Raw genomic sequence first — 25,145 nt, forward strand, 5'->3', positions numbered from 1 at the left:
CTTTACTGACTACATTGACCTTGGACATTTTGATTCACTTTCCTAGATTTCATTTCTCTCATCTGAAAAATTGGGATAATAATGCTTCTTGGGATTACTGTGCAGTTTAAATGTGATAATGGTGCAAGCATCCAACGGCACCCAGTAGTGTGAAATAGGCGTTTGATAAACTTTCTCAGTACCTTGCCATGCACGACACTCGACGTGGAGTACTTACAGCCATCCCTCTAGGTCTTCTGGTCTGCTTCTGTGCATGTCTTCTTTGTTTCCAATTATGTCTAAAGACACCTTCACTTTGCTATTAAATTATTCTTTTACTAGCTGTTCTGGTGTCCTAAGAGATTGTTATATAAAACATTTTGAGTACCTTGTAGTTTAATAATAAGATTTTTTCTCATTATACAAGTAATATTACTTATTATGATGCTTTGATAAAAACACATAGAGGTGTAGAGAATAAAATATTGTATTACTTTTCTGTCCCTACCCCATTCATCTTCACAATGCCCTATAGATTTATATTGAAATTGGCTCAGGTGATAACAGTTCTGGAAGAAAGGAATTCTAAATCTTGTATTAATGGAGATGCAGATCCTGCATAAATTAAAGGTAGCAATTTAAGAAACAAATTTTAGACAAAAACATGTCCTTTATTTCTTTCTTCCCCAAACATGGTATTTGGGGTGTTTTTTTCCTTACAATGTCAATAAAGAAAATTTCAAAGTCATATCCACCCAAGGAAAATGTTTACCACATCTGTCCATACACTGTGTCACAAAGAGTAATTAAAATTACCTCCACAATTAACTCTGTGATTTAAACACTCAACTATACCTGGGAAGACAGTCCCTTCTGGGTTATTTTGCGAAGCTTTTAAAACTATTGTTCAGGGGAAGTTAAAGTTGGATCAGACCAGGTTAAGCAAACACAACTTTATTGTCTCTTTCGAGCAGTGCTGGAGGCAAGGGCAATAATAGGATCTGAACTGCTGGTTGTTCTTCAAGCAGACTGGAATACACAGGTTGTTCAGTGGTTTATTAAACTCAAATCTTACGACAGAAAGCAAATTATCTCTAAGGGAACTTTGTCACCAAGGTGTCTGTTCAATAGCAATGTCTATTGCTGCCACCGAGACTACACAGAAAGATCAATGACAGGTTGGCCTGAAACTGCCCTTGAAGTAAGGATCTTCCCACTGACCTTCATTTAAATTCATAATCCAAAACCCTCTTTTCTCAAGATGGGGAGAAAAGCCATCTTCTGGGGCTCTCAGTTGACTCTGTATCCACTGCACAGTCTTTGTATAAATAAGGATTATTCCCTGTCTCCATTAGGCCGAGAATTTCCATGTATCTTTTAAAATTCAGTATGTAAACTCTGGCAAATCCCAGTGAAAAGTTTAATCAGGGTTCTCCAGAGAAACAGAACCAATAGCATATATAAGAAAATATATAGGAATTGGCTCACCCAGTTATGGAGGCCAAGAAGTCCCACAATCTGCTGTCTGACAACTGGAGATGCAGGAAAGCCTGTGATGTGAGTTAGACAGATTCCCAAGGCCTTTGAACCAGTGGAGCTGATGGGTATAACTCCAGTCCAACTCCGAAGTTCCAAGAACCAGAAGCGCTGATGTCCAAAGCAGTAGAAAATGGATGTCCTAACTCAAACAGAGAGACCAAATTCACCCTTCCTCCTTCCTTTCAGGCCCTCAAAGGATTCGATGATACTCATCTGCATTGGCGAGGGCAATCTTCTTTACTAAGTGTACTAATTCCATTGCTAAGCTCTTTTAGCAACACCTTCAAGACTCAGAGAAAATAATGCTTAACCAGCTATCTGAACATCCCCTAGCCCAGTCAAGCTGACACAGAACTATTACCAAAACAACAACAACAACAAAAAATACTAAAGTGAAAATACCTTTAAATTTTATTAAAATAGATAGCCAAATTCTAATGAAAACAAGTATTTGTTTTTGTTTTTGTTTTTCCTTAAGAGCAAAGTTTTGCTGGGTTGTTTTTTTTTTTTTTTTTGGTTTTGGGTTTGTTTTTATTTTTTGGGGGGAGGGGGTTGGTTTTCTTGACTGTTTTCTATAGCACACCAATGCCAGTTCATCTTCCAGGCTTTTCTTATTTCTCAACTGGCACAAAGCCAGGAATAGCTCTGCCAAGTCAGTATGTCTTCACCTCTGTTGGTCACAGGCTAATTCTCCAGTTGATAGGTTGAATATACAAATCTTTATCTAGGTCTCTTCATTGCTGCTTCATTCCTTCCAAGTTTAGACTGTTTCATAGGTGTTGAAATTGTAAAACTGTTGTACTGCCGTTGCCTCAAGGACAGGTGAAGACAGTGCCTATCTCACAAACAAGATGGCTTTCATAAAGAACCTCTTAGAAAACCGTATGTTGCCATTTTGGTATAGACCTCCTCTATATAATTTTGACTATAATTTTAATATCAAAATAAGAATTAATTGGCCTGTGTAACAACAACATAAAAAGGATTGAATGGAAGATCTACTTTAGTCCAACAAATTAAAAAAATTGGATCACTCATATGAGGACTTTAAGAGACAAAACAGATGAACATAAGGGAAGGGAAACAAAAATAATATAAAAACAGTGAGGGGGACAAAACAGAAGAGACTCATAAATATGGAGAACAAACTGAAGATTACTGGAGAGGTTGTGGGAGGGGGGATGGGCTAAATGGGTAAGGGGCACTGAGGAATCTACTCCTGAAATCTTTGTTGCACTATATGCTAACTAATTTGGATGTAAATTTTAAAAAATAAAAAAAATTAAACAAAATTATAAATTAAAAAAATGGATCAATTAAAAGAAGAAATTGAAATTGTAGGTAGGCCCTAGTTTTTGTTTTCTATTGGACTTTTATATTTTTATACAGTATCCATTACTACACCAAAACTGACCTTTATACTGCACATTTGACTGTTAATATTTCACCTAAATAACAATAATTTCAAGTCTTTTGAAATGTAGCTACTATTGGGGAAAAGGACCAGGCCCCATGCATGAGAGGGTGTTGGCTGGTGAGCATGAGCGGGGTGCTAGGCCTGTGGAATCAGACACACTCTGCATCACATGCTCTTCCCAACCTCTAGGCCTGTAGAGTAGGCTCTGAAGCTGCTACCTCAGCCCATGTCAACAGTCATGGTAGATTTCCTTTCTTGATACTGTATAGGTTAAATAATATTACCCTAGGGGCACCTGGGTGACTTAGACTCAGGTCATGATCCTGTGGTTAGTGAATTAAAGCCCTACATCAGGGTGTCAGCACTTCAGATCATCTGCTCCTCTCTCTTTGCCCCTCCCCCATTCGCACTGTCCCCAAAAATAAATATTAAAAAAAATAGTATCCCCCTAAGGTTCATGTCTATCAGGAACTTCAAAAGGTGAGCTTATTTGGAAATAAGACCTTGCAGATGTAATTGAGTTAAGATAAAGTCAAACCAGATTCAATGACTGGTGTCCTTGTAAAAAGAGAGATATTTGAATATAGACACATGTGCACAGAGGGAAGACAATGCCAAGAGACACACAAGAAGAATGCCATGTGATGTTAGAGGCAAGAATTCAAGTGATACATCTATAAACAAAGGAATGCCAAGGACCAATGACTGTCACTCGAAGCTAGGAAAAAGGCAAAGGATTCTCCCTCTGAACTTCCAAAAGGAACCAGTTCTTCCAGCACCTTGATTTCAGACTTCTAGGCTCCAGATCATAAATTCTTGCTGTTTTAAGCCACCCAGTTTGTGGCACCTTGCTATGGCAGCCAGAGAAAACTAATATAATACCCTGTTCCCCCTCCTGCTCCTTGCTTTGGTCTGTGAGGGGTTTCTGGTGTGGGGAGAATCCAAAAAGGAAAATGTAGCCTGTAGCCTAAAGGCTACCCAAAAGCCCTGTTCCATTTACTCAGCACAGGGTGATAGTTTAAAGTAATCTAAAGTGATCTCAAAACCCCGCAGGAATAGGGTAGAGACATTGATGAGCTCTTGGAGCCAAGGTAGGAGCTACAAAGTCTAGTGACTGCTTAAAGGAGCTACTGCTTTTCCCCTCCAGCTCACTGGTGCCCTACAGGAGTGCCGTGTGGTAGTATCCTATTTTTCCATTAATCACAACTAGCTAGGAATGGGTTTTTACATGAAATCTCCGAATTATTTGGATTAAAAGAAAATTCGGGGGCACCTGGCTGGCTCAGTCAGTAAGCATCCAACTTCAGCTCAGGTCATGATCTCAGTTCACGAGTTCGAGCCCCGTGTCAGACTCTGTGCTGACAGCTCGGAGCCTGGAGCCTGCTTCAGATTCTGTGTCTCCCTCTCCCCCCCGCCCCCCCCCCCGCCCCCCGCTCCTCATGATCTCTCTCGCAAAAAATTAAAAAATTAAAAAATTCAATGCAGAATGATGCACACACATCTGTAGCTAGGCAGTCCTTCCTTTGACTTAAAAATGAGGCCCTGTGGGGCGCCTGGGTGGCGCAGTCGGTTAAGCGTCCGACTTCAGCCAGGTCACGATCTCGCGGTCCGTGAGTTCGAGCCCCGCGTCAGGCTCTGGGCTGATGGCTCGGAGCCTGGAGCCTGTTTCCGATTCTGTGTCTCCCTCTCTCTCTGCCCCTCCCCCGTTCATGCTCTGTCTCTCTCTGTCCCAAAAATAAATAAAAAACGTTGAAAAAAAAAAATGAGGCCCTAGCTGCCTGGCTGACATGTGCCTAGCCAGATACTGGGTCTTAAGGTATAGTGACCCCTGGTTTAGGGATGTGTGACTTAATTGCCCTCATTCTAGTACATCACTGTCAGCCCCTGGGGTTAGGAATCCTATGACATCTCCACCATTCTGCCTGTTGGCTTGAGTTCAGAAGTAGCAGTACTTATAGTAACTATGTTTCAAGCTTTAGAATATATTTTAGCCCTCCAGGAGTGTTAACCTCTTTTGTAATGTGTAAATCTGTTCTTTCAAATAGCAAATGTGTTTTCTGGAACTCCTCATGTGTAAGAGAAAAGAGAAGCCTCTTATGACCCTTTGAGATTTTTTTAACTATGCATGATTTTTTTTTAATTTTTTTTAACGTTTATTTATTTTTGAGACAGAGACAGAGCATGAAGGGGGGAGGGGCAGAGAGAGAGGGAGACACAGAATCGGAAGCAGGCTCCAGGCTCTGAGCCATCAGCCCAGAGCCCGACGTGACGTGGGGCTGGAAATCACGGACCGCGAGATCCTGACCTGAGCTGAAGTCGGACGCTTAACCGACTGAGCCACCCAGGCGCCCCTAACTATGCATGATTTTAAGTGATTTATTGTGTCCGTGTTCTAACACTATTAAAGATGACCTCGGGGCACCTGGGTGACTCAGTCGTTTAAACATCCAACTTCGGCTCAGGTCAAGATCTCACAGTTTGTGAGTTTGAGCCCTACATTGAGCCCTGCACTGACAACTCAGAGCCTGGAGCCTGCATCAGATCCTGTGTCTCCCTCTTTCTCTGTCCCTCCCCTGCTCACTCTCTCTCTCTCAAAAATAAATACATGTTAAAGAGGGCTTAAAAGTTAACAGAGGGTGCCTGGGTCTCTCAGTTGGTTAAGTGTCCAACTTCGGCTCAGGTCATGATCTCACAGTTTGTGGGTTCGAGCCCCACATCGGGCTCTGCGCTGATGGCTGTTTCAGATTCTGTGTTTCCCTCTCTCTCTGCCCCTCCCCTGCTTGTGCTCGCTCTCTCACTCTCTCTCAAAAATAAATAAATAAACATGTTTAAAAAGTTAACAGTTTGAACCCTCCATTGTGTGGTTGAAAGGAAATTATTAATCCCCAATACCCTCCTTTGCAGGAGGGGAGAACTGATTTTCTCAGTTGTACCTTAAAGGGTTTTACTTACAAAGTGAGTGTTTCCAGACAGGTGAGGATGCGCCTCGTCTATCACCAGCAATTGGGCTTCCATTGCAGAACTGCTTTCAGAATCATGGGTCACCATTTGGGGATAACCCTTCTCTTTAGGGTGATGGAATATTGTGGAGTTGGCAGCTTTTGTCATCCATTACTAAAGCCCCCAAAAAGAAAGGATCAGCATTTTTAAAGGTCCAGTGTCCCCAGACTGGTTTTGATTAATAGGACTGACAAGGTCAGCTCTTCAATGGCCATAACCCAGGGCCTCATATTAAGAAAGAAAGATTCAATTTATCTCATAATTCCAGATATGTTCCTATCCTCTGTGGATCTGAAATCTCTAAATGAAGTGGAGGAATAACTGCTTCTGTATGCAATGTGCAATTTACTGTGTTGTGAATTAGATGACCTTTTTTCATGTAGGGAAAATTAAGTCCTATGTCACATCTTTATTTTTACTACCTGCTGCTTTATCATTTTTGACTTTTCTCTGATACTATCAATGATTTAAAAGGAGCCTACAGGTAGGTCAGGGCTAACCTGTTCTAAGCCAGGAACAGATCTACATTTTCAATTCCTTTTATCTAACTCTATCACTATTCATGAGTATTAGAAGGAGCTCAAAGTTCATTATCAAGCTAATAGCTATGGGTCAGTCAATAGTCTGAAACAGGAAAACTGAAATGAAATGGAAACTTTGAAATCTCATCAAGAAATAAACGTAAAAATACAACTGTCCTTGGATTGGATTCAGGCACTATATTCATGGAAAAAATGAATATAGAAATATTAGTCAAAAAACTCTTTTTCTAAGTTGGTATAGAATCCAAATTGAAAGGAAGCAAGTATCTAAACATTTGTGTTGAGTTATATTTCAAATGTTTCTCACGTTAGTCTAAATTAGCACCCCAGGGACAAATGCTAGCTTTATGCTAATTACCCACTTACAAAAATCCCATAAATTCAAAGCAACAAGTCATTGTATACTTGTATACTTTATCTGCAGAAATAAATAGCAAAAAGTGTATGATACAGCTGTATATAAAAGAAGATCAGGTCACTTTTTTCAGACTCAGAAATACATGGTCATTCCTCTATAATTGATTTAACCAGTCTTCTGGCAACAAATTCTAAAGAGGTAGCTGTCAACAAATCATCTGGTGAACTTATTCTCTCCTCTCCACTTTCACTACCACTATCTCCTGAACAAGTTCACTAATTTCTCTAAGATATTGGGATCTTCCAATTGCAAGGCATTAAAACCAAATTTCTGGTATCTTAAATTATTGCCTTGTGTAACTGGGGCATCCAAAGGAAGCTTCTGGCTTAGCCATGATCAGAAACAGGGGCTCAAAGAGGTCATAAGTTCTCTCCTCTCTCTCTCTCTCTCTCTCTCTCTCTCTCTCTCTCTGCCTCCTGGTCTCTGCTTGTCTTCACTTGACTTCCTTAAGTCATGCTTCCAGTGGTGGGTAGGATGACTGCTAACAGTTCTAGATTTCCATCTCCAAATGTAATCATTCAATAGAAAGAGATTGTTTCCTCAAATAGCTCCTGGTTTTGCTAGCATGCCTAGCCCTAAGCCAATCACTGCAGACGGGGGAACAGGGTCTCCTGATTGGCCAGGCCCTGGTCCTTGCCTATCTTTATACTGTGAATAGCATGGGAAACAGATTCCCTACCAGCAAACGCAGTGCCCTTCCTAGTATGCCTGTATAGAAATGTGTGTGTTACGGTATTTAACACATTGACATCATTTCTAGGTACGTAATTATCTAAGGTCTTTCTGCTTTATGTAGGCCTGGTGCACAGGAGGTGTTGAGTAGATATCTTTGAATAAATGAGTCCAATTTTTCATCCCCTTCTGTAACTACTTGATGTTGCCCACATGCCTCATTAAGCATAATAATGTTTTATAGGATTTCAGAAGGGCAGAACTACTTGGTAGTAGTCTTAGCCTTACCACAGTCCTTTGTTAATATCTGAAACAATGGATTTAGGAGGCTACAGAATTTTAGTTTACAGAATATTTGGCTAGTGCACTTACATGGCACATTTCAAGTTCCTGGCATTGGTGTCAGCACTGCATATCTTTATAACACCTTGGGAGATCGTTACTTTTATTATTCCATTATATAAATAAGGACACTTACATACGAAGATAATAGTCACATAGTTCATAAGTGGCACGAGGCTGATTTGTGCTTAGACAGTGTAGTTTCAGAGTTTATGTTCTCAATCAGCACACTATATTGCTTGGATAAGAAGGTGGTTCGGGGCGCCTGGGTGGCTCAGTCGGTTAAGCGTCCGACTTCGGCTCAGGTCATGATCTCGTGGTCCGTGAGTTCGAGCCCCGTGTCGGGCTCTGGGCTGATGGCTCGGAGCCTGGAGCCTGCTTCCGATTCTGTGTTTCCCTCTCTCTCTGCCCCTCCCCCGTTCATGCTGTGTCTCTCTCTGTCTCAAAAATAAATAAACGTTAAAAAAAAAAAAAAAAAATTAAAAAAAAAAAAAAAAGAAGGTGGTTCAATCTCCCAAAATTCCATGTTATATCCACATTTGGATTATAGCTAGGAAAAATAAACAGTCACAGCAATAGGATATAATTTAATGACAGATACTAAATTTACTCCTTCTACAAATTATCTCCCTCACTCACCTTTTCCATTGTCCAGAGTTTAAGTCTTGGAGGCTTAGTTCTTACCTCTTTGTTAAAAAAAAAAAAAATGGGGCATGGGGGGATATTAAAACACTTAACCAATGTCAGGCACTGAAATATTAAAAATGAGTAGTTAGTTTGTCAAAATTACTTTGTCATTTAACAAAGCTTAAAGGAAATTGGATAAGGAAGCTTTGAGTATAAGGGGCAAAGAGAGCCTTGAGAAAGATTGTGTAGAGCTAGCTGGGTCCCATAGCTGGAAAGCAACAATATGTTGGGTGCCTTTTATATCCATTGGGTGCAATGGATATACCATCATTAAGGATTCAGGGATGCAAAGGACAGTGGGAAATGGGAAAAAACATTTATACAGCACTTTACAATTAATAGAACCTTTCTCGTATCTCATTGTAGAAGATAATCATCATAGTAACCAGTGACATTAAAAGAAGAAAAACTAGGGTGCCTGGGTGGCTCAGTTGGTTGAGCCTCTGACTTTGGCTCAGGTCACGATCTCACATCTCATGAGTTCGAGCCCCGCGTCAGGCTATGTGCTGACAGCTCAGAGCCTGGAGCCTGCTTCGGATTTTGTGTCTCCCTCTCTCTCTGCCCCTAACCCACTCGCATTCTGTCTCTGTTTCTCTCAAAAATAAAATAAACATTAAAAAAAGAAGAAGAAGAAAAACTGATGTAGACCAGTAGCTCTCTATTGGGAATGATTTTTGCCCCCCATGGAACATTTACCCATATTTGGAGATATCTTTGATTGTCACAACTTGGGAAGAGAGGCAGAACGACTAGAATGCAGTGTGTATGGGATAAAGATAGTGCTAAATATCCTTCCAGGACAAAGAATTATGTGCTCTAAAATGTCATTAGTGCCAAGGCTAAGAAACCTTAGCTTGGACATAAGTAATTGGGTCAGGTCATATACTTAGCAAGAATCAGAGTCAAGGCTAAGACCAGGTGATCTGATGACAAACTCTTGTTTTCTTATTCATATCCTGTTGGCATTAAACAGTATGATACAGGCAGTGGTTTTAGGTTTTTGGAAATTACCACTTGAAATGGTAAAGTTATTAACAGGCCTTTGTGCTTTGAAAGAGTCACCTCACCCCTTAGTGTTTAATATGCTCCAGACGTATGTTACCTCATGGAAGATGACTCCATGTCCAAAACACAAATGTCACCTTCCTTACTGAGATGTTCTATGTTGGCATTTCACAATTTCCAGAGAATCGTTTTATAAATAGGAGTATGATTAACTCATTTAAAGCTATTTTTGTGATTATTGAGGGAATTAGGATTTAATCACCACTCTATTTTTATCAGTACATCTGCTCTTGGGCTAATGGGTTATCATATGATCTTTATTGAGCAACTGTTATGTGTGTATTATGGTGTGAATGAATAAAGGGCCTCCTTGTCTGCCTCTTATATATTGATTTGGGAGGACTCAGTTCATTTGTGTATTGACCTCAGTTTGTCAGATATAGTAGTTGGAGTGCAAAAAGCAGGCTGACTTAATTACTATATTAAGGAAAAGTATGTTCAGAGAATGTCCCATTTTTCCCATATGCACAAAAAACTAAGTAGGAGGACAGTTTTAAAGACGAAAGAATAACAGCAACAAAACGACTGCCTAGTACATACCAGGAAATGTGCTAGAAATCCCACTGATCTTATCTTACCTAATTCTTGCCTCTGATCACACAGGTAGAGCTGACAGCACTGGAATTAGAACACCCATCCTTCTGATTCCAACATCCTATATAGGGTGCGTCTGCCTTCATACCTTCTTATCAGCCTGAGAGTCAGCAGGAAATCTGTAGCTGCTCCATCCCTAAGGGCCTTCATGAAAAGTATATAGAGCATTTTCAAACCAGTATATTTTAATCTTCACCTGTGGTTTTAAAATGACTAACCAAAAATTCTATTAAGTGAAGCTGTGACCAATCTAGACCCCTTGTTTCAAATATTTGTAAAGAACTCTATTAGGGCTAGCACGAGTGCACAGTGGTTTAGCCACTCTGAATTCTTATAACATTACTGATTTTTTTTCCTAGGATATTTATTTATTTACTTATTCACTCGGTCACTTAGCAGATACTTACAAGGCATCTACTACAGGTTATCCTAGGCACTAGTTCCTAGAGGTTAAGTCATAAGATAAACACAGTCTTTGCCCACAGAGAAGCTCATGTGCCATGTGGTAAGACAGCTAACAAGTAATCAAGACTTCTAGATTGTGTTTGAGATGAAGAAAAAAAGTGGCTGCAAAAAAAGAGAATAACAAAATAAAACAAATCCACTTTAGAGATATGAGTCTGTAAGAAAAGAGCTGCCTCTGAGTTGAGGTCATGAGAGGGTGAGAAGGTGGTAGCTATGTCCTGGTGTAAAGGTAGGCAGAGCAGCAGATAGAAAGGCCCTGAGGTGGGAAAGGGTCCCAGGCGCTCTAGGGACTTTCAGAAGGCCAGTGTGCCTATAGTTCATTGAAGGATAGAAAGATTGGAATGAAATCAAGTAGGCAAGAGAAAGGCAAAGGCCAGATCCTTCTGGGTTATAGAACAGAATTTATTCTGAGTGCACTGGGGTGCAAAGAAGGATCTTTAAGCCTGAGAGAAGATGTAATCTGATCTATATTTTAAAAGATCACCTGATCACTGACTGAAGAATAATAATACATCTGAGGGGCAAGAGTAAAAACAGCAAATCATATAAGAGGCTGTTTTGATAGAGTAGATGAGAAGGGAGAAGCAGAAGAGATAGAAATGGGTGAATTTGAAGGATAAATTGGAGGTTCAGCAGACATTTACCTTGAATGGGCCACCTGTGTACATTTTTTTTAGTTCTCTGACTGGTGTCCCAGCCAGGCTACGTGTCCTGTTCATCTCTGCACCTTCCTCTGCTGCTTAGTTCTGTTGAAAACAGGGTTCTCTACAATCTTTCCTGTTCCAGTTTTGTGTCTCTCAGTGAATGTGTTTCCTTCTCAGGTGGTAGATATTTGTCACAAATTGTGGGCCCTGAGATGTGCCATCCCCATTTGCTATTCTGCCATTGTCATACCATCTTGTGGGATATTTTAATTTATTTTTAATTCAGTTCTTGCATTTCATTAAAAATGCATTGCCTGACATATTTCAGCAAATATGCCTAATAATAGCTCATTTAAGTTTAAGCCACTCATCTAGAAGAAAATATTTTTTAAGTTAATTAATTAATTAATTAATTTGATGTTTATTTATTTTTGAAGCAGAGGAGACAGAGCATGAGTAGGGGAGGGCCAGAGAGAGAGAGGGAGACACAGAATCTGAAGCAGGCTCCAGGCTCTGAGCTGTCAGCCCAGAGCCTGACACAGGGCTCAAAACCACAAGCTGTGAGAGCATGACCCGAGCTGAAGTCAGACACTTAACCCACTGAGCTACCCCAGGTGCCCCTTAAGTTTGAGAGAGAGTGTGCATGCACGCATGCTAGCAGGAGAGGGGAGAGAGAGGGAGAGGGAGAGGGAGAGGGAGAGGGAGAGAGAGAGAGAGAGAGAGAGAGAGAGAGAGAGAAAAAATCCCAAGTAGACTCTGGGCTAGTGCAGAGCCTGATGTGGGGCTCAGTCTCACAAACCACAAGATCATGACCTGAGCGGAAATCAAGAGTCTGACGCTTAACCAATTGAGCCACCCAGGCACCCTTAGAAGAAAACATTTTCAATGAAAATGAAGTGGCTAATCAAGAGATTTTTTTTCTTATACCTCAGCTGTTTAAAGACTAACATGAAGGGTGCCTGGGTGGCTCAGTTGGTTAAGCGTCCGACTCTTGATTTCAGCTCAGGTCATGATCTTATGGTTTTGTAGGTTGAAGCCCGCATCGGGCTCTGTGCTAACAGCATGGAGCCTGCTTGGGATTCTCTGTCTCCCTTTCTCTCTGCCCTTTCCCAAGTCACACTGTCTCTGTGTCTCAAAACTTAAAAAAATAAATAAATAAAGACTAATGGTGATCTACAATAAGCCTTCCCTATGCATAATGTGGTTAGAGATGCCGAAGACAGAGAATGGTTACAACCTATCTAATGTTTCTAATTTATTCCAACAGAATGTTGGGATCATTTTACCAAGATAAGTGTTAAAAGTGCTAAATAAGTCATATATCCTAATTATATTTATGTGTCTATAGATAAATACCCTAAATAAAGATGAGGCTATCAAGTGATATAGCCATGAGTTAGAGTTTGAAAGATGACGGAAATAATTTTCAGTTAGTCATATGAGTTAAACTTACCATTTTTGGTTTGTTTTAATTTCAGAATTACCATTTCTGAAGATGGAAGCCTCAGAATTGTCAATGTGACTAAGTCAGATGCTGGAAGTTATACCTGTGTAGCCACTAACCATTTTGGAACTGCTAGCAGTACTGGAAACTTGGTAGTAAAAGGTAATGACTAACCCAGAGAACACATACACTGATATACATGTTTTCATTTCTAGTATTGCCATCTCGGGTGTCAGGATGGCTGAGTGGTCTAGGGAGCCAGATTCTAATATTGCTATCTATAGAAGTGGCATCATTCATTTTAACATGTACAGATATTACTGTGTTGCTAAATTAATACATCATGCCAAACATGATATGATTAATGATTCTTAGAGAACTGTTGGTAATGAATATGATTGAAAGGCTATCTTATTTCAGCATCATCCAATACAATTTTGAGAATTACAGCCATTGTATCCATTATACTATTGTAACTAATGTTATCTTCAATCCTTTAATTAAATTTCTTTCAAGTCTCTGTAGATTTGAAATTCATGTCTAGGAACACTGTGCTAACAAATTAAAAACCCATGACTCAAATACTATTTTTAGCCAACATTGTTTAAACAATGACATTGGCTATTTTTAAAAGAGCTATTCTGGTTATTCAGAGATATGGATATGGATTATTATACCAATAAAGGGCTTTGATCACCTCTGTGCTTTTTTAGTCACCCTGCCAACCCTCTCGGTTTTGAGGAAATAAAATTTTCCACATAACCTTAGTCTGGGTGCTTTGTAGTATATGACACAAATTCCTTTATGCCCTTAGCACAGTACATGATATGAGTCTATTCTATCACCCGATTGATGGGATGGGCTGAAAGTACTAAATTGCAAAGTATGAGATTTTAATTTACATTTTATTTGCATTTCTATTATTTCATGGCTTATAGAGTCATAGAATTTTTGAGTTGAAAGGATCTCGGCAATGGATGATCTGACTGGGGAAGATAAGGCTCAGGTTGGTGACTTTCTCAAGGTCACCAGTAGTGGAAGAGGAGTGTTAATCCAGGACACCTGTACTAGGAAATATTTTTAATTCTGTTTTCTTTTTCTATAATATGTTTTTATAAAATAGATATTTTTGTATAATAGATATAGATGGGTCACATCATATTATTTCCTTCTTCCTCTTTGTTGCTCCTTCTGTGAAGTAAGATAGCCTAAGAAAAATAAAAATATCTCTCTATCTATCTAAATTGTAATTTAAAGAAGAAAGATAAGGGGCGCCTGGGTGGCTCAGTCGGTTGAGCGGCCGACTTCAACTCAGGTCAGGATCTCGCGGTCTGTGAGTTCGAGCCCCGCGTCAGGCTCTGTGCTGACAGCTCAGAGCCTGGAGCCTGTTTCGGATTCTGTGTCTCCCTCTCTCTGACCCTCCCCTGTTCATGCTCTGTCTCCCTCTGTCTGAAAAATAAATAAACATTAAAAAAAAAAAAGAAGAAGAAAGATAACAACTATCTAATTGCCTATTTTGGGGTCATTGGAAATTGGAAAGATACTACCATTTAGAGAAGGCTTTTTATTCAAAACATACTTATCTAGTACACAGAAAAACTGGAAGACCAAGAGTCAGAAGTAAATCTGTATTTAGATTAACTCCACTATTTCAGTCTGTAAATTAATCACTCAGAGCAATAGCATGGGCATAGACTATGTGTGCACTTGGTTTCACAGGGCAAAGAGAAAAAGAGGTTAGATAATATTTGTAAATCAAAATTCCAGCTAGAGGTCTTTGCTAATTTATGGCTTTCTCAGCTGCAGAAGGAAACAGTGATCAGCTAGGACCAAGAGGAATCCCAAGGTTTCAGAGCTGGTTAATGGCAGAGCTGGGACCTAATTATAGATTATTTGCTAGTTATAGAGATACAAGAGAGTACTAGGCAGTAGTCTTAGGTAGTGATTAAGAGACTGGGCTTACAGGCAGAGAGATCTGGCTTTGAATCTCATTTTTCTCACTTACTAGCTCTGTGACCTTGGACTACATAATTAACCTGTGTTGGGATAATAGCAGTGCCGACTTTCTTAGAGTTGTTTTGATGACTGTGATAATCCATGTTAAGTGCTTAACATAATGTTTGGCACTCAGGAAATATTAGTGGTTGTTTTGTTGTTGTAGCTTATATTTGAATAAAATGGCTGCACATATATTCTGAATCTTGTTGAAATGAACATGTTTGAAGTTGCCACCACCAGCCCATTAGAGTAATTAGCAAAGAGAACTGCTGAACCTGCCATCAAAAACATGCCTGAGAATGTGAAAGATTATAAACACCTAAGGCTAGAAACTACTTTTTGCTGTTCTATATTGCTGTTTTGGGATGTTTTTATATGTGGTTACAAGTTATGTCCTGTGTTTGATAAGCCTTGATTTCCTTGGCTTTCAAGATGGTGGACAGAAAGGAGTGTCCTGTATTTCCCATTAGAGTTCATATTCCAGCCATACAACCAGTCCCAGGACACTCCATCCCCATCCATCCAGATGGTTCTCTGATGCTTGTCTTGTGCCAAATCACGGCACAAAACTTGCCAATAAACCAGTTATGAAATATGCCATATCCACCCCATGTTTGGGGTGGATATAAATGTTGCTGAGGTAGGAACATCCACCTTTTTAAAGAGATTAAATACTTTATTTCTAGACTTCTCCTTAAATGCAAATGGTGATTCCCCAAGTATAGTGTAAGAGACAGTTTTAGACTTCATACTTTCACTGTTTTTTGTTTTTTGTTTTTTTTCAATAATTTGTTTCTTACAATGTGTATTAGGAAAATACTAGTTTTCCGTTCATGGCAATCATTTAAAAAAAAACAAACCTCCTTTTAGAATATGTTTAAGTAAAGGGATGCCTGGGTGGCTCAGTCGGTTAAGCATCTGACTCTTGATTTTGGCTCGGATCATGATCTCACGGTACATGAGTTCAAACCCTGCATAGGGCTCTGTGCTGACAGTGCAGAGCCTGCTTGGAATTCTCTCTCTCTTCCTCTCTCTGCCCCTCCCCTGCTCCTGCTCTCTCTCTCTATCTCAAAATAAATAAAAATTAAAAAAAAATAAAATGTATTTAAGTAAAGAAGTGAGCCAGTATAAAGAAAAATGTTAAGTATGTGTTATTATTATGAGACAATACATAAAATCATAAAGATGGGATATGAAGATTGGGAAAGATGGTACATTGGCATTTTACAGGATAGTTTTAGCGGACTTAAGGAAAGGATTTAGAGGGACACATGACAGGATCAATACCTGTTTTGCTGAGGCACATGGAACACTTAAGAACTAAAATGTCCTGATATAGGGGGGAACGAAAAAGACTGTGGCAGGAAGAGCCTGGTAGCCTGTGAAAGTGGAAGGCCAAGATCTGTAGGTATGAGCCCTGGGGTCATTGGCTCCCTGCCAGGGGGAGTTCGTTTGTTTAAAAGCCACACTCTTTCTGGGCTTGGCTGGTGGTGATCCATTGCAGTCGGTTTTTCTGCAGAGGTTCTCTGCTTCTTTTATTGTTCTTATAGGTGAGAAGGGGGAAAAAAAGAAATATGAGTTTTATCTGGTCCATATGTTCACAGAAGTTAGCAATCCTGTTACTTTAGGTAAGGTCAGAAGGTATTTGAGAGAACATTTATCTCCCGTTGCTTGGTTCTGACTCCCATTAGCATTAATGGGAAGTACATGTGTGTGCATAGGGGCATCCAGACCACCAGGTCGCTGTGAAGGACATTAACATAAACCGAGAAATGCAATTTAGAAATCTGCCCCATAAAGCACGATAAAGGCAGAGAAAACCATTCTGAACTCCATGTGAACTGTGCCAAGTACTGAATCGCACATCATAATGCTTCAGCCCTGTACCTTTAATGTAAATGTAACAGTTTAGCCTGAAATATGACTGAGCGCTGTATTTTAATTCAATTTTGAGGTCTACAAAGGGACTAATTTATCAGAGAAGGTGTTCTCTAACCTTAAAATGTGCTTGTATTCGTTTTGATCTCCTCATACGTAGGATTGAAACACCGTGAAGGTCAGACATCAGAACACATCTTCCCTAACCTTTTTATAATAATTCTGTCATTAACAATGCTTTTAAAATCCAATTCTCTTTCTCCTCACCCCCACCACTGTGTTTTCAAGGGAGGCCGGAGATAGTGTCAAACACAGGGTCAGTAAGTAAGCGGGTGGGGGAGAAGGAGGGGATAAATCCACTACAGCAGGTACAGGAGGTTTAAAATAAATCTCTGGCTGGCAACCATAAAATGGATAAATATTCAGATTATGCATGAGCAGGCTTCCAAACTGCAGAATTCTGACAGGTGCCCAGGGGGCTCTTGATTATCATCCCATCATCTGAATTTCTAAATTTTACTGATATTATTTTTTAAGCTAGTTATAGTATATTTGGGATTTGGTTTGCTGTTTAATTTTAAACAAGAACAGTTCTCATGTCAGACCCCTGAATCCTACCAGAAAGCATAATATTTGACCTTTCAACCAAGATGAGCTTTAGCAATTGTCGACATCATTAAAAACTATACAGAGGGCAGGCTGCATTTGCATGCAATATTGTACTTACTAATTCATTTTTATCTCTGTAGCAGAGTAAAAGGCATGCCATTTCGCATGATACAGTGTCTTTGCTGTACAGGTTTCATATGAGAGATATTTTTAAGTAGCACTCTAAAGAAGGGCAACTTAGCGTATTTGTCTTCAATGTAGTTCAGCAAGATAACTATGGTTATAGCAACCCTAGCTCCTATTGACAACCTCCAGGCATGAAAATGAAGTGCAAGGCTCTAAGCTGTGGATGTTATTATCATAGTTATCTTGCTGAACCACAACCAAAATGACCTTGAGTAAGTCTACAGCTGGTGATTCCAGACTATACTTTGAGAAGCTCTGTCCTACATCAAAGAACTTTGCATATGCCGCATCGCAAGTGAAAGTTCATTAGAATGCTTAGCAGAAATATAGATTTCCAGTGCCCTAAACTAATAAATCTAAGTCTTTAGGGATAAAGAAAAAAAACATTTTTAATAAGCACCCTACTTGATCTTGATATATATGCTATATTTTCAGGGGTTGGCAAATGATGGCCCATGGGCCAAAGCCAGCTATCTGTTTTTGTACAGCCCAGGAGCTAAGAATGGTTTCTACGTGTTTCACTGGATGAAAAAAATTCAAAAGAATAATAACAATTTCACACATGTGAAAATGTTATGAAATTCATATTTCAGAGTCTGTAAATAAGGTTTCAGTGGAAGACAGCCATGTCATTTGTTTACATATTGACTGTGGTTATTTTTACACAACTGCAGAATTGAACAATCATGACGAAAACCATATAATATATAACTGCCTACATAATTTTCTCAATTTTGCCTCTTAGCCAGCAAAACCTAAAATATTTGTTATTTGGCCCTTTCCAGGAAAAAAAAAAAAAAACTTACTGATCCTTTCTTTTATGAGTTTTTTATTTCCCTAGACAGATCTTCAATACTTGGTCTGAGGTATAGCCTTGCCAGGTTATGCAGTACTGGGAATTTTGACATCCCCTTGAGTCTGATTACAAGCTAAAATTGGTGGGGTTAGTTCTTTCACAAGACCTTAACCTTACCCCAGTATCAAAAGGGTTGACCTAGTACTTGGATATAAGTTAAAAATCCAGAGAGGCAATTGGATCATTGATTGAGAGAGAGGAGGAAAAAACCCTTGGAAGACACTAGAACAATGTATTCGATCTGATTCTCAAGGAATGAGAAGGCCTCACACTGATGGAACCAGACAATTAGGCCAGGGAGAGTCCTAAAGCACAAAATGTGTCAACTGGGGTTTATCAAGATACTTATCTCTTCCTGAACTTTTCACTGTCACCAGCCTAAATCATTTGAACTGTTTCACATTTAGTTTACCCATGTCTCTGGCTGCAGGTTGTTCTTTTACTAATAATTTGTTTTTTTTCTTTTTAAGGTGCCCTCTATACACTTTTTACCCTGTTTTCATCTGAATTTTAAAATATTTCTTAATAGATCAAGAAATAAAATAATTTTTAAAAATTAAAAATAAATAAAAACACTTATTTTTGTTTTCCAGATTACATTTTTTTTTCTAGTCAGTGCACAGAATTACTTTCATAATAAAAAAAAAATTGAACTTTAACTATCTTTGATAGAAAAAAGATTCTCAGTAGAATTTAACTAAGACCTCAAATACTTGGGCGCACCTGGGTGGCTCAGTCATGTAAGCATCGGGTTTTACCTCAGGTCATGATCTCGTACTTTGTGGGTTCGAGCCCCGGGTTGGGCTCTGTACTGACAGCTTAGAGCCTGAAGCCTGCTTCAGATTCTGTCTCCCTCTCTTTCTTCCCCTCCCCGGCTGGTGCTCTGTCTCTATCTCACAAAAAGAAATAAATGTTAGAAAATTAAAAAAAAAAAGACCTCAAATACTTGTAACAAGAAAATTCTCATTTTCCATTCCTGCAAAGGGAAGACGCTTCTGTGGCTTAATGAACATTTAGTTGATGCTTTCATTCCCAGAATGTTCAATGTCCAACCCGTCAAGAATTTATTTACATTTAGAAGAAAAGATGTTATCAAACACATACATATAACAGAAAGGAAATTCTTACCAACACCAATGAGTTTCTACAACATTTCTACAATATTCCATGTAAAATACATCTGTTTTTAACTGTATGACATTGAGAAATATCAACCTATCCATGCATACCATGACTGACACAATAATGTAGAGTCTTTTCACTTGGAACCTTTTTTGAAAATGAGTTTGAAACAGCCCACATCTTCTATGTAAAATTATTCAAGGCTTTATCCATATTTGACTGGGGATCAATCAGAAATCAGTAACCAGCAATGACATTTGGCTGCTAACCCACAACAAAAGCTTTTAACATTGGGCCCTTATAACAGAATACATTTCAACCTAATTAAGTGTCTTCCACTGGAACCAATTATTTCTAGGCAATAATTAAGGGTCTTTCTAATAGGATTAACACGAATTTTGACCCAAGGCACCCAGAGTAGGAAAAGTTTGTTGTTAGAAGTGCTAAATGCTAATTATGTTAGGTCCCCTGGTGGAAGGACAATGGCCAGAGTATTTCAATACTAGATCCTGTTAGATATGGAGACCTGCCACAGTGGAGTTGGCAACAGTTAAGTAAGATAGGAGAATCCTAAAGAAAAGTTAGATAAGTGTGCCTCTTGTTCCTCCTGTGTTCACAGAGCATGACATAACCTGGAACTCTTTATACCAAGACATGAAGCCAAGACCTTGATGAAACAGTGTAATATTTCCCCTGACATTCCTGTGAGCCCTAATGAGGGCCACATGGACGTAGCAAATAGTGTGCCTTTAGCAATATTAATCATGGATAGAATGATTCCCCTTTTGCCCAATACTTTCTGTAAAAGATCTTCTCACGTTTTGTAATGCTAAGATTTAATTTTATTAAGATTGCATACCGTGACAGTCTACTCCGACTGCATCCTGCCATCATTTCTTTATCTTTGGTCTTCTTCATCCTAGGAAGTAATCCCGTAACTCTTGTGTTCCTATGCCAACTCTGCCCTTTCATAGGAAGGCATCTATGCCTAGGCAGGCTTCACATTCTTGCTTTTGATATAAAAGACACACTGCAGGCCAAGATTTTGAATAAAATTTCAATCTTACTAGATTGCTAATAAGAAAAACGCAAATGTAAGCACAAGTGTGATAGGATTTTTTACATATGAAATTGGCAAAAGATAAACATCAAGAAAACCTTTTGTTCATGAGAGTGTGGACAGTACTCATACACTCACTATAAGTAGGAATGTAAACTAGAAGAGACACCGTAGAGAGAAGATAACATTGAAAAGTGCAATCTCGGGGCGCCTGGGTGGCTTGGTTAGTTAAGCATCCAACTTCAGCTCAGGTCATGTTCTCACGGTCCGTGAGTTCAAGCCCCGCGTTGGGCTCTGTGCTGACCGCCCAGAGCCTGCAGCCTGTTTCAGATTCTGTGTCTCCCTCTCTCTCTGCCCCTCCCCTGTTTATGCTCTGTCTCTGTCTCAAAAATAAATAAATAAACCTTAAAAAAAAAAAAAAAAAGTGCAATCTCCGTGGCTTGGGAATTCCATTTCTGGGTATCTGCTCTAGAGGAAATTATACATGTTCTGAGGTACACTTGCAAAGATGTTCATTACATTGTTTGTAATGACAAGGGAAAAATACACAAACAAATTAAAGAATAATACATGTGGTATTATTTCATATAATGCATGTAATATGATTTAATATAAAATTAGTAACAGGAAATCATACCATATAATATTTAAACATAAAAATACATGTTCAGGATAAAAATTAACTCATGGTATTTGTGAGAGAAGGGATCTGGAGAGAGGATATATGAAAGGACTTAAGCTATATTGGCAATATTTTACTTGGGTAAAATTTTCATGTATATTCAGAGGGGAAAAGGCTGTAAAAAATGTTAGAGACTGCTGATTCTAGAAATGGGAATATGAGTACTGCTGATTTGTTTTTGTTAGTCATCTATGTATAATATCTCAAATTAAAAAGAAATGCCAGGTCAGAATTCTTGTGCATGGTAAGATATCACAGTCAAAATCATTCAGATAGTGGATCCAACTTTCTATCTCTCCTCCTGATATTACAGAATAGATAAAAACCTTATTGCTAATGATATTTAACCTTTTTAATCCAAAATTGTCTTTTAAAGAAAAATCTCTACTGTAGAATGAAATAAATGGTTTAGTTCCTAATGAATACTCAGCAATCAAAATAAATAAAACAAACAAACAATAAAGGCAAACAGAATATGACTCTTTGGCTTCATTAAATGTGAAGCACATAATTAATTTCTTTTCCGGCAATTCAAAGAGACTTGTGTTGTTCTGATTCAGTTTAATTGAACTTATTACCACAAGCAGATAATAAGAAGAATATTGAAGATATCCATCTGGCTTGCACTGAAAACCTCACATGTTTCATTCTTCATGGCTGTCATAGGCCGTACTAATTGCCTCATTTCAGCTCTTTTACAATCAGTATGATTTAGCTATTAATGTGATAAAATTCTTACTCGAGAGGAAGTTGATATTAAAAAGCATAGATCTCTGGCCTACCTCTGCTACCACTACTGAACCCATCCCCAGCATTATTAAAGTTATATATTTTTCAAATACATAAATAAAAGTCCGTCTCTTTCTTGTGCATATCTTTTTAGGTTACATCTGTCATCTTATATCTTGCCATAGAGCTGTTTCCCGCTGAAGGAAAGAAATGGTTTATGTTGAGCTTTTCAGTTCATAAAATGTTTAAAGATCAATGTGGTTTGTTTTCAGCTGTGGTATGTTTTCTTTTTTATAATTTCCAAAGCTGAAATGGATTTTAAATGGCTAATTGTGTAGTAAATTAAAAGGAAAGTAAAATCAAACACTTTTATCTTCTGTTCCTAAATATCAGAACTTCCTGTGGTTTGTCATGAAGACTGGTTGGTTTTATATGGACAAGCTGTCCCAGAAGCAGAAGGGTGTGTGTGTGTGTATGTGTGTATGTTAAATCATCCATCTCCTTTTATTTTAGAGATGGTCCCATGGGGGAAGCCAGCATTTGGTCCCAATTCCAAAAAGGAAAGTTTGGTCTATTACAAACCCTGAACCAGAAAAGAGATGTGTCAGAAAAATTCATGAGTGATTCTCACCTTCGTTTCTTGGCATTTGTTTTCTGTACCAGAGGCAGGAGGGGGTTTTGCTGTCCCAAAGGAGTAGCGCCACCAAACCATAATTGAATTTCTCTGGCTGTCATAGGCAATCAAATCTAAGAAAACCTCCCAAAAGACTGTAGGCTTTTAGGTTAAATACAGAATCTGACCAGGATGAAGGCAAGTTAATTAACATTTCCATCATTTCTCTCTGATTTACTCTAGCAAGATTCACTTCTAAAAGGTTAAAATGGTTGTCTCTTCTATGCAGCCATTTGAAGAGCCAGAAGTAGGTTACTAGCTATGGAAGAAGAAATGTAAGCAGAACACTTAGAGCAACAGTGGCTTTTTACATGGTCTTCTAGCAGTTCGATAATCACTGTGCAAAAGTGCAAGACATGTTATTAAATGAGGATTAACAATATCCACTTTGAAAGCTTCCCATACTAGAAAACATGTCACCTATTGCCATATTAACTCCCCCCTTCTGTCTCTTCAGAAGTAGAACTGCTTATAAATGTAAGTCAAGCTTCAATTTTTCCAAGAAGAGTAAGATCGACAGGGTCTAATCAGAAGTGCCTTCTCTTTCGTATCTATTTTCATAAGGCTTACCCACATGTCTTGTGACATATATCTGTCTCTGTTGGCTTTGTCTACAACACAAATAAAATAGCTGGTCACAATGCTGTTGGCACTAGTGCTTCTTAATGGGTAAGGCAAAGAAAAATTAAATTATACAGACCAGTATAGTTGATGAGAAGACAATCTGATACAGTCCAAATATGAGAGAACAGTGAAAAGCTACAAATCACATACTTGTCACCCTCCCTCTGTGACACCACGGGCAACAGGCCACAAGCATCAGAATTGCCTATTGGTTTTTTTTAAATAAATGCACATTCTTGAACTCTCCCCTGCTCTGATGAACAAAAATCTCCAAAGGTGCAACCCAGGAATTTCCATTTTTAGTAAGTTCTCCGGGGAATGCCTGGCTACAAACCTAAGAGCTCACAGTCTAAGAGTAGATACTGATAGGCAAAGAGATAGAGCTTTGTTGAAAGTATAGAAGGAACAGAAAGGAAGGAATGAAGAGGGGATTCACTGAGGGGATAAAAGTGATAATTGAACTGGGAACTAAGAAATGAATAAGAGCTCACCAGTTATGAAATATAAAGGTAATATCAGGCAAAAAAATTTTATCTAGTAGCCAAAGGCATAAAAGTTCCCAGCATGTTTAGGGAAAAACCAGTGAAAAGATGAAATGAGAACATGTCCAGAAAGGAGGCCCCTGAAACAATCTTGGCCATATTTCAGGAACTGTGGGCAATAGAGAGGCAAATATTTTGATTTTCTTTTTAATGGAAAGAAAACACATTCCATTAACTATACATATATGATCTTGACCCTAACTTCATGGGAAATTTTACATCTTCTAAGAGGATTTAGAAAGAAAAGTAGTTATCACAGCATAGGATGTTTTAAATACTTTTTTAAGTATGTGATAATCCATGTTATTTGTAGAAATATTAGAAAAAAGTTAATCTCATTCCGAGAGATCCAATTAAATATTTTTTTACATTCTTTTACAGAATTACATCTAGGGGTGTGTGTGTGTGTGTGTGTGTGTGTGTGTGTGTGTGTGTTTAAATCTATATTTGACCCTTGAACAATGCAAGGATTAGGGCTACCAACTTCTGTGCAGTCAAAAATCCAAATATAAGTTTGACTCCCCCAAAACTTAACTACTAATAGCTTACTGGTTTTGTTGTTTTTTTTTTTTTTTTACTAATACCCTACTCTTGACAGAAAGCCTTACCAATGACATAAACAGTCATTTAATACATATTTTGTATGTTGTAGGTATTATATAATGTATTCTTACAATAAAGTAATCTAGAAAAAAGAAAATGCTATTAAAAAATAATAAGAGGAAATACATTTACTGGATTGTACTGTGTCAAAAAAATCTGTAAATGGACCCATGCAGTTCACTCATGTTGTTCAAGGGCCAATTGTGTATCTATCTGTCTGCAAATCTGTTAACAGATATACTCATACAAAAAGGTCCTGCTATGGGTACCAGGTTGGCTCAGTGGGTTGAGTGTCAGACTCTTGATTTTGGCTCAGGTTATGATCTCACAGTTCATGGAATTGAACCCTGTGTAGGGCTCTGTACAGACGCCTCAGAGCCTGTTTGGAATTCTCTCTCTCTCTTTCTCTCTCTCTCTCTCTCTGCTCCTCCCCACTTACTCTATCTCTTTCTCTCTCTCAAAATAAATAAAACTTTTGGGAGGAAAAAGATCCTACTATACACACAGGGGAGAGGCGGAAAGCAAGAGAGAGACACAGAATCTGAAGCAGGCTCCAGTCTCTGAGCTGTCAGCACAGAGCCTGATGTGGGGCTTAAACTCGTGAACCGGGAGATCATGACCTGAGCCAAAGTCAGACACTTGACTGATTGAGCCACCCAGGAGCCCCCTCCTACTGAAATTTCTTATCAGTGACACATGATGTTACCAATCATATCCTGATCACATGAATTATTAGAGAATAGATAAAATGACAGAATCAGTATTCGAAATTACC

At 38.7% G+C, this 25,145-nt stretch overlaps 1 protein-coding gene across 9 annotated transcripts in view; it reads left to right on the forward strand.

The window, feature by feature from the left end:
- The window catches only part of CNTN4 (contactin 4), an 893,585-nt gene that overhangs the window by 813,377 nt on the left and 55,063 nt on the right, over positions 1–25,145 (forward strand). For all 9 annotated transcript variants that reach the window (XM_042929999.1, XM_042929997.1, XM_042929996.1 and 6 more), the window contains one exon: positions 12,843–12,970. In XM_042929999.1, the coding sequence (XP_042785933.1) occupies positions 12,843–12,970 (128 nt within the window). The remainder of the gene's footprint in view (positions 1–12,842; positions 12,971–25,145) is intronic.

Source organism: Panthera leo, chromosome A2 (genome assembly GCF_018350215.1).
Source record: "Panthera leo isolate Ple1 chromosome A2, P.leo_Ple1_pat1.1, whole genome shotgun sequence".
In the NCBI taxonomy this organism is placed as follows: Eukaryota; Metazoa; Chordata; class Mammalia; order Carnivora; family Felidae; genus Panthera; species Panthera leo.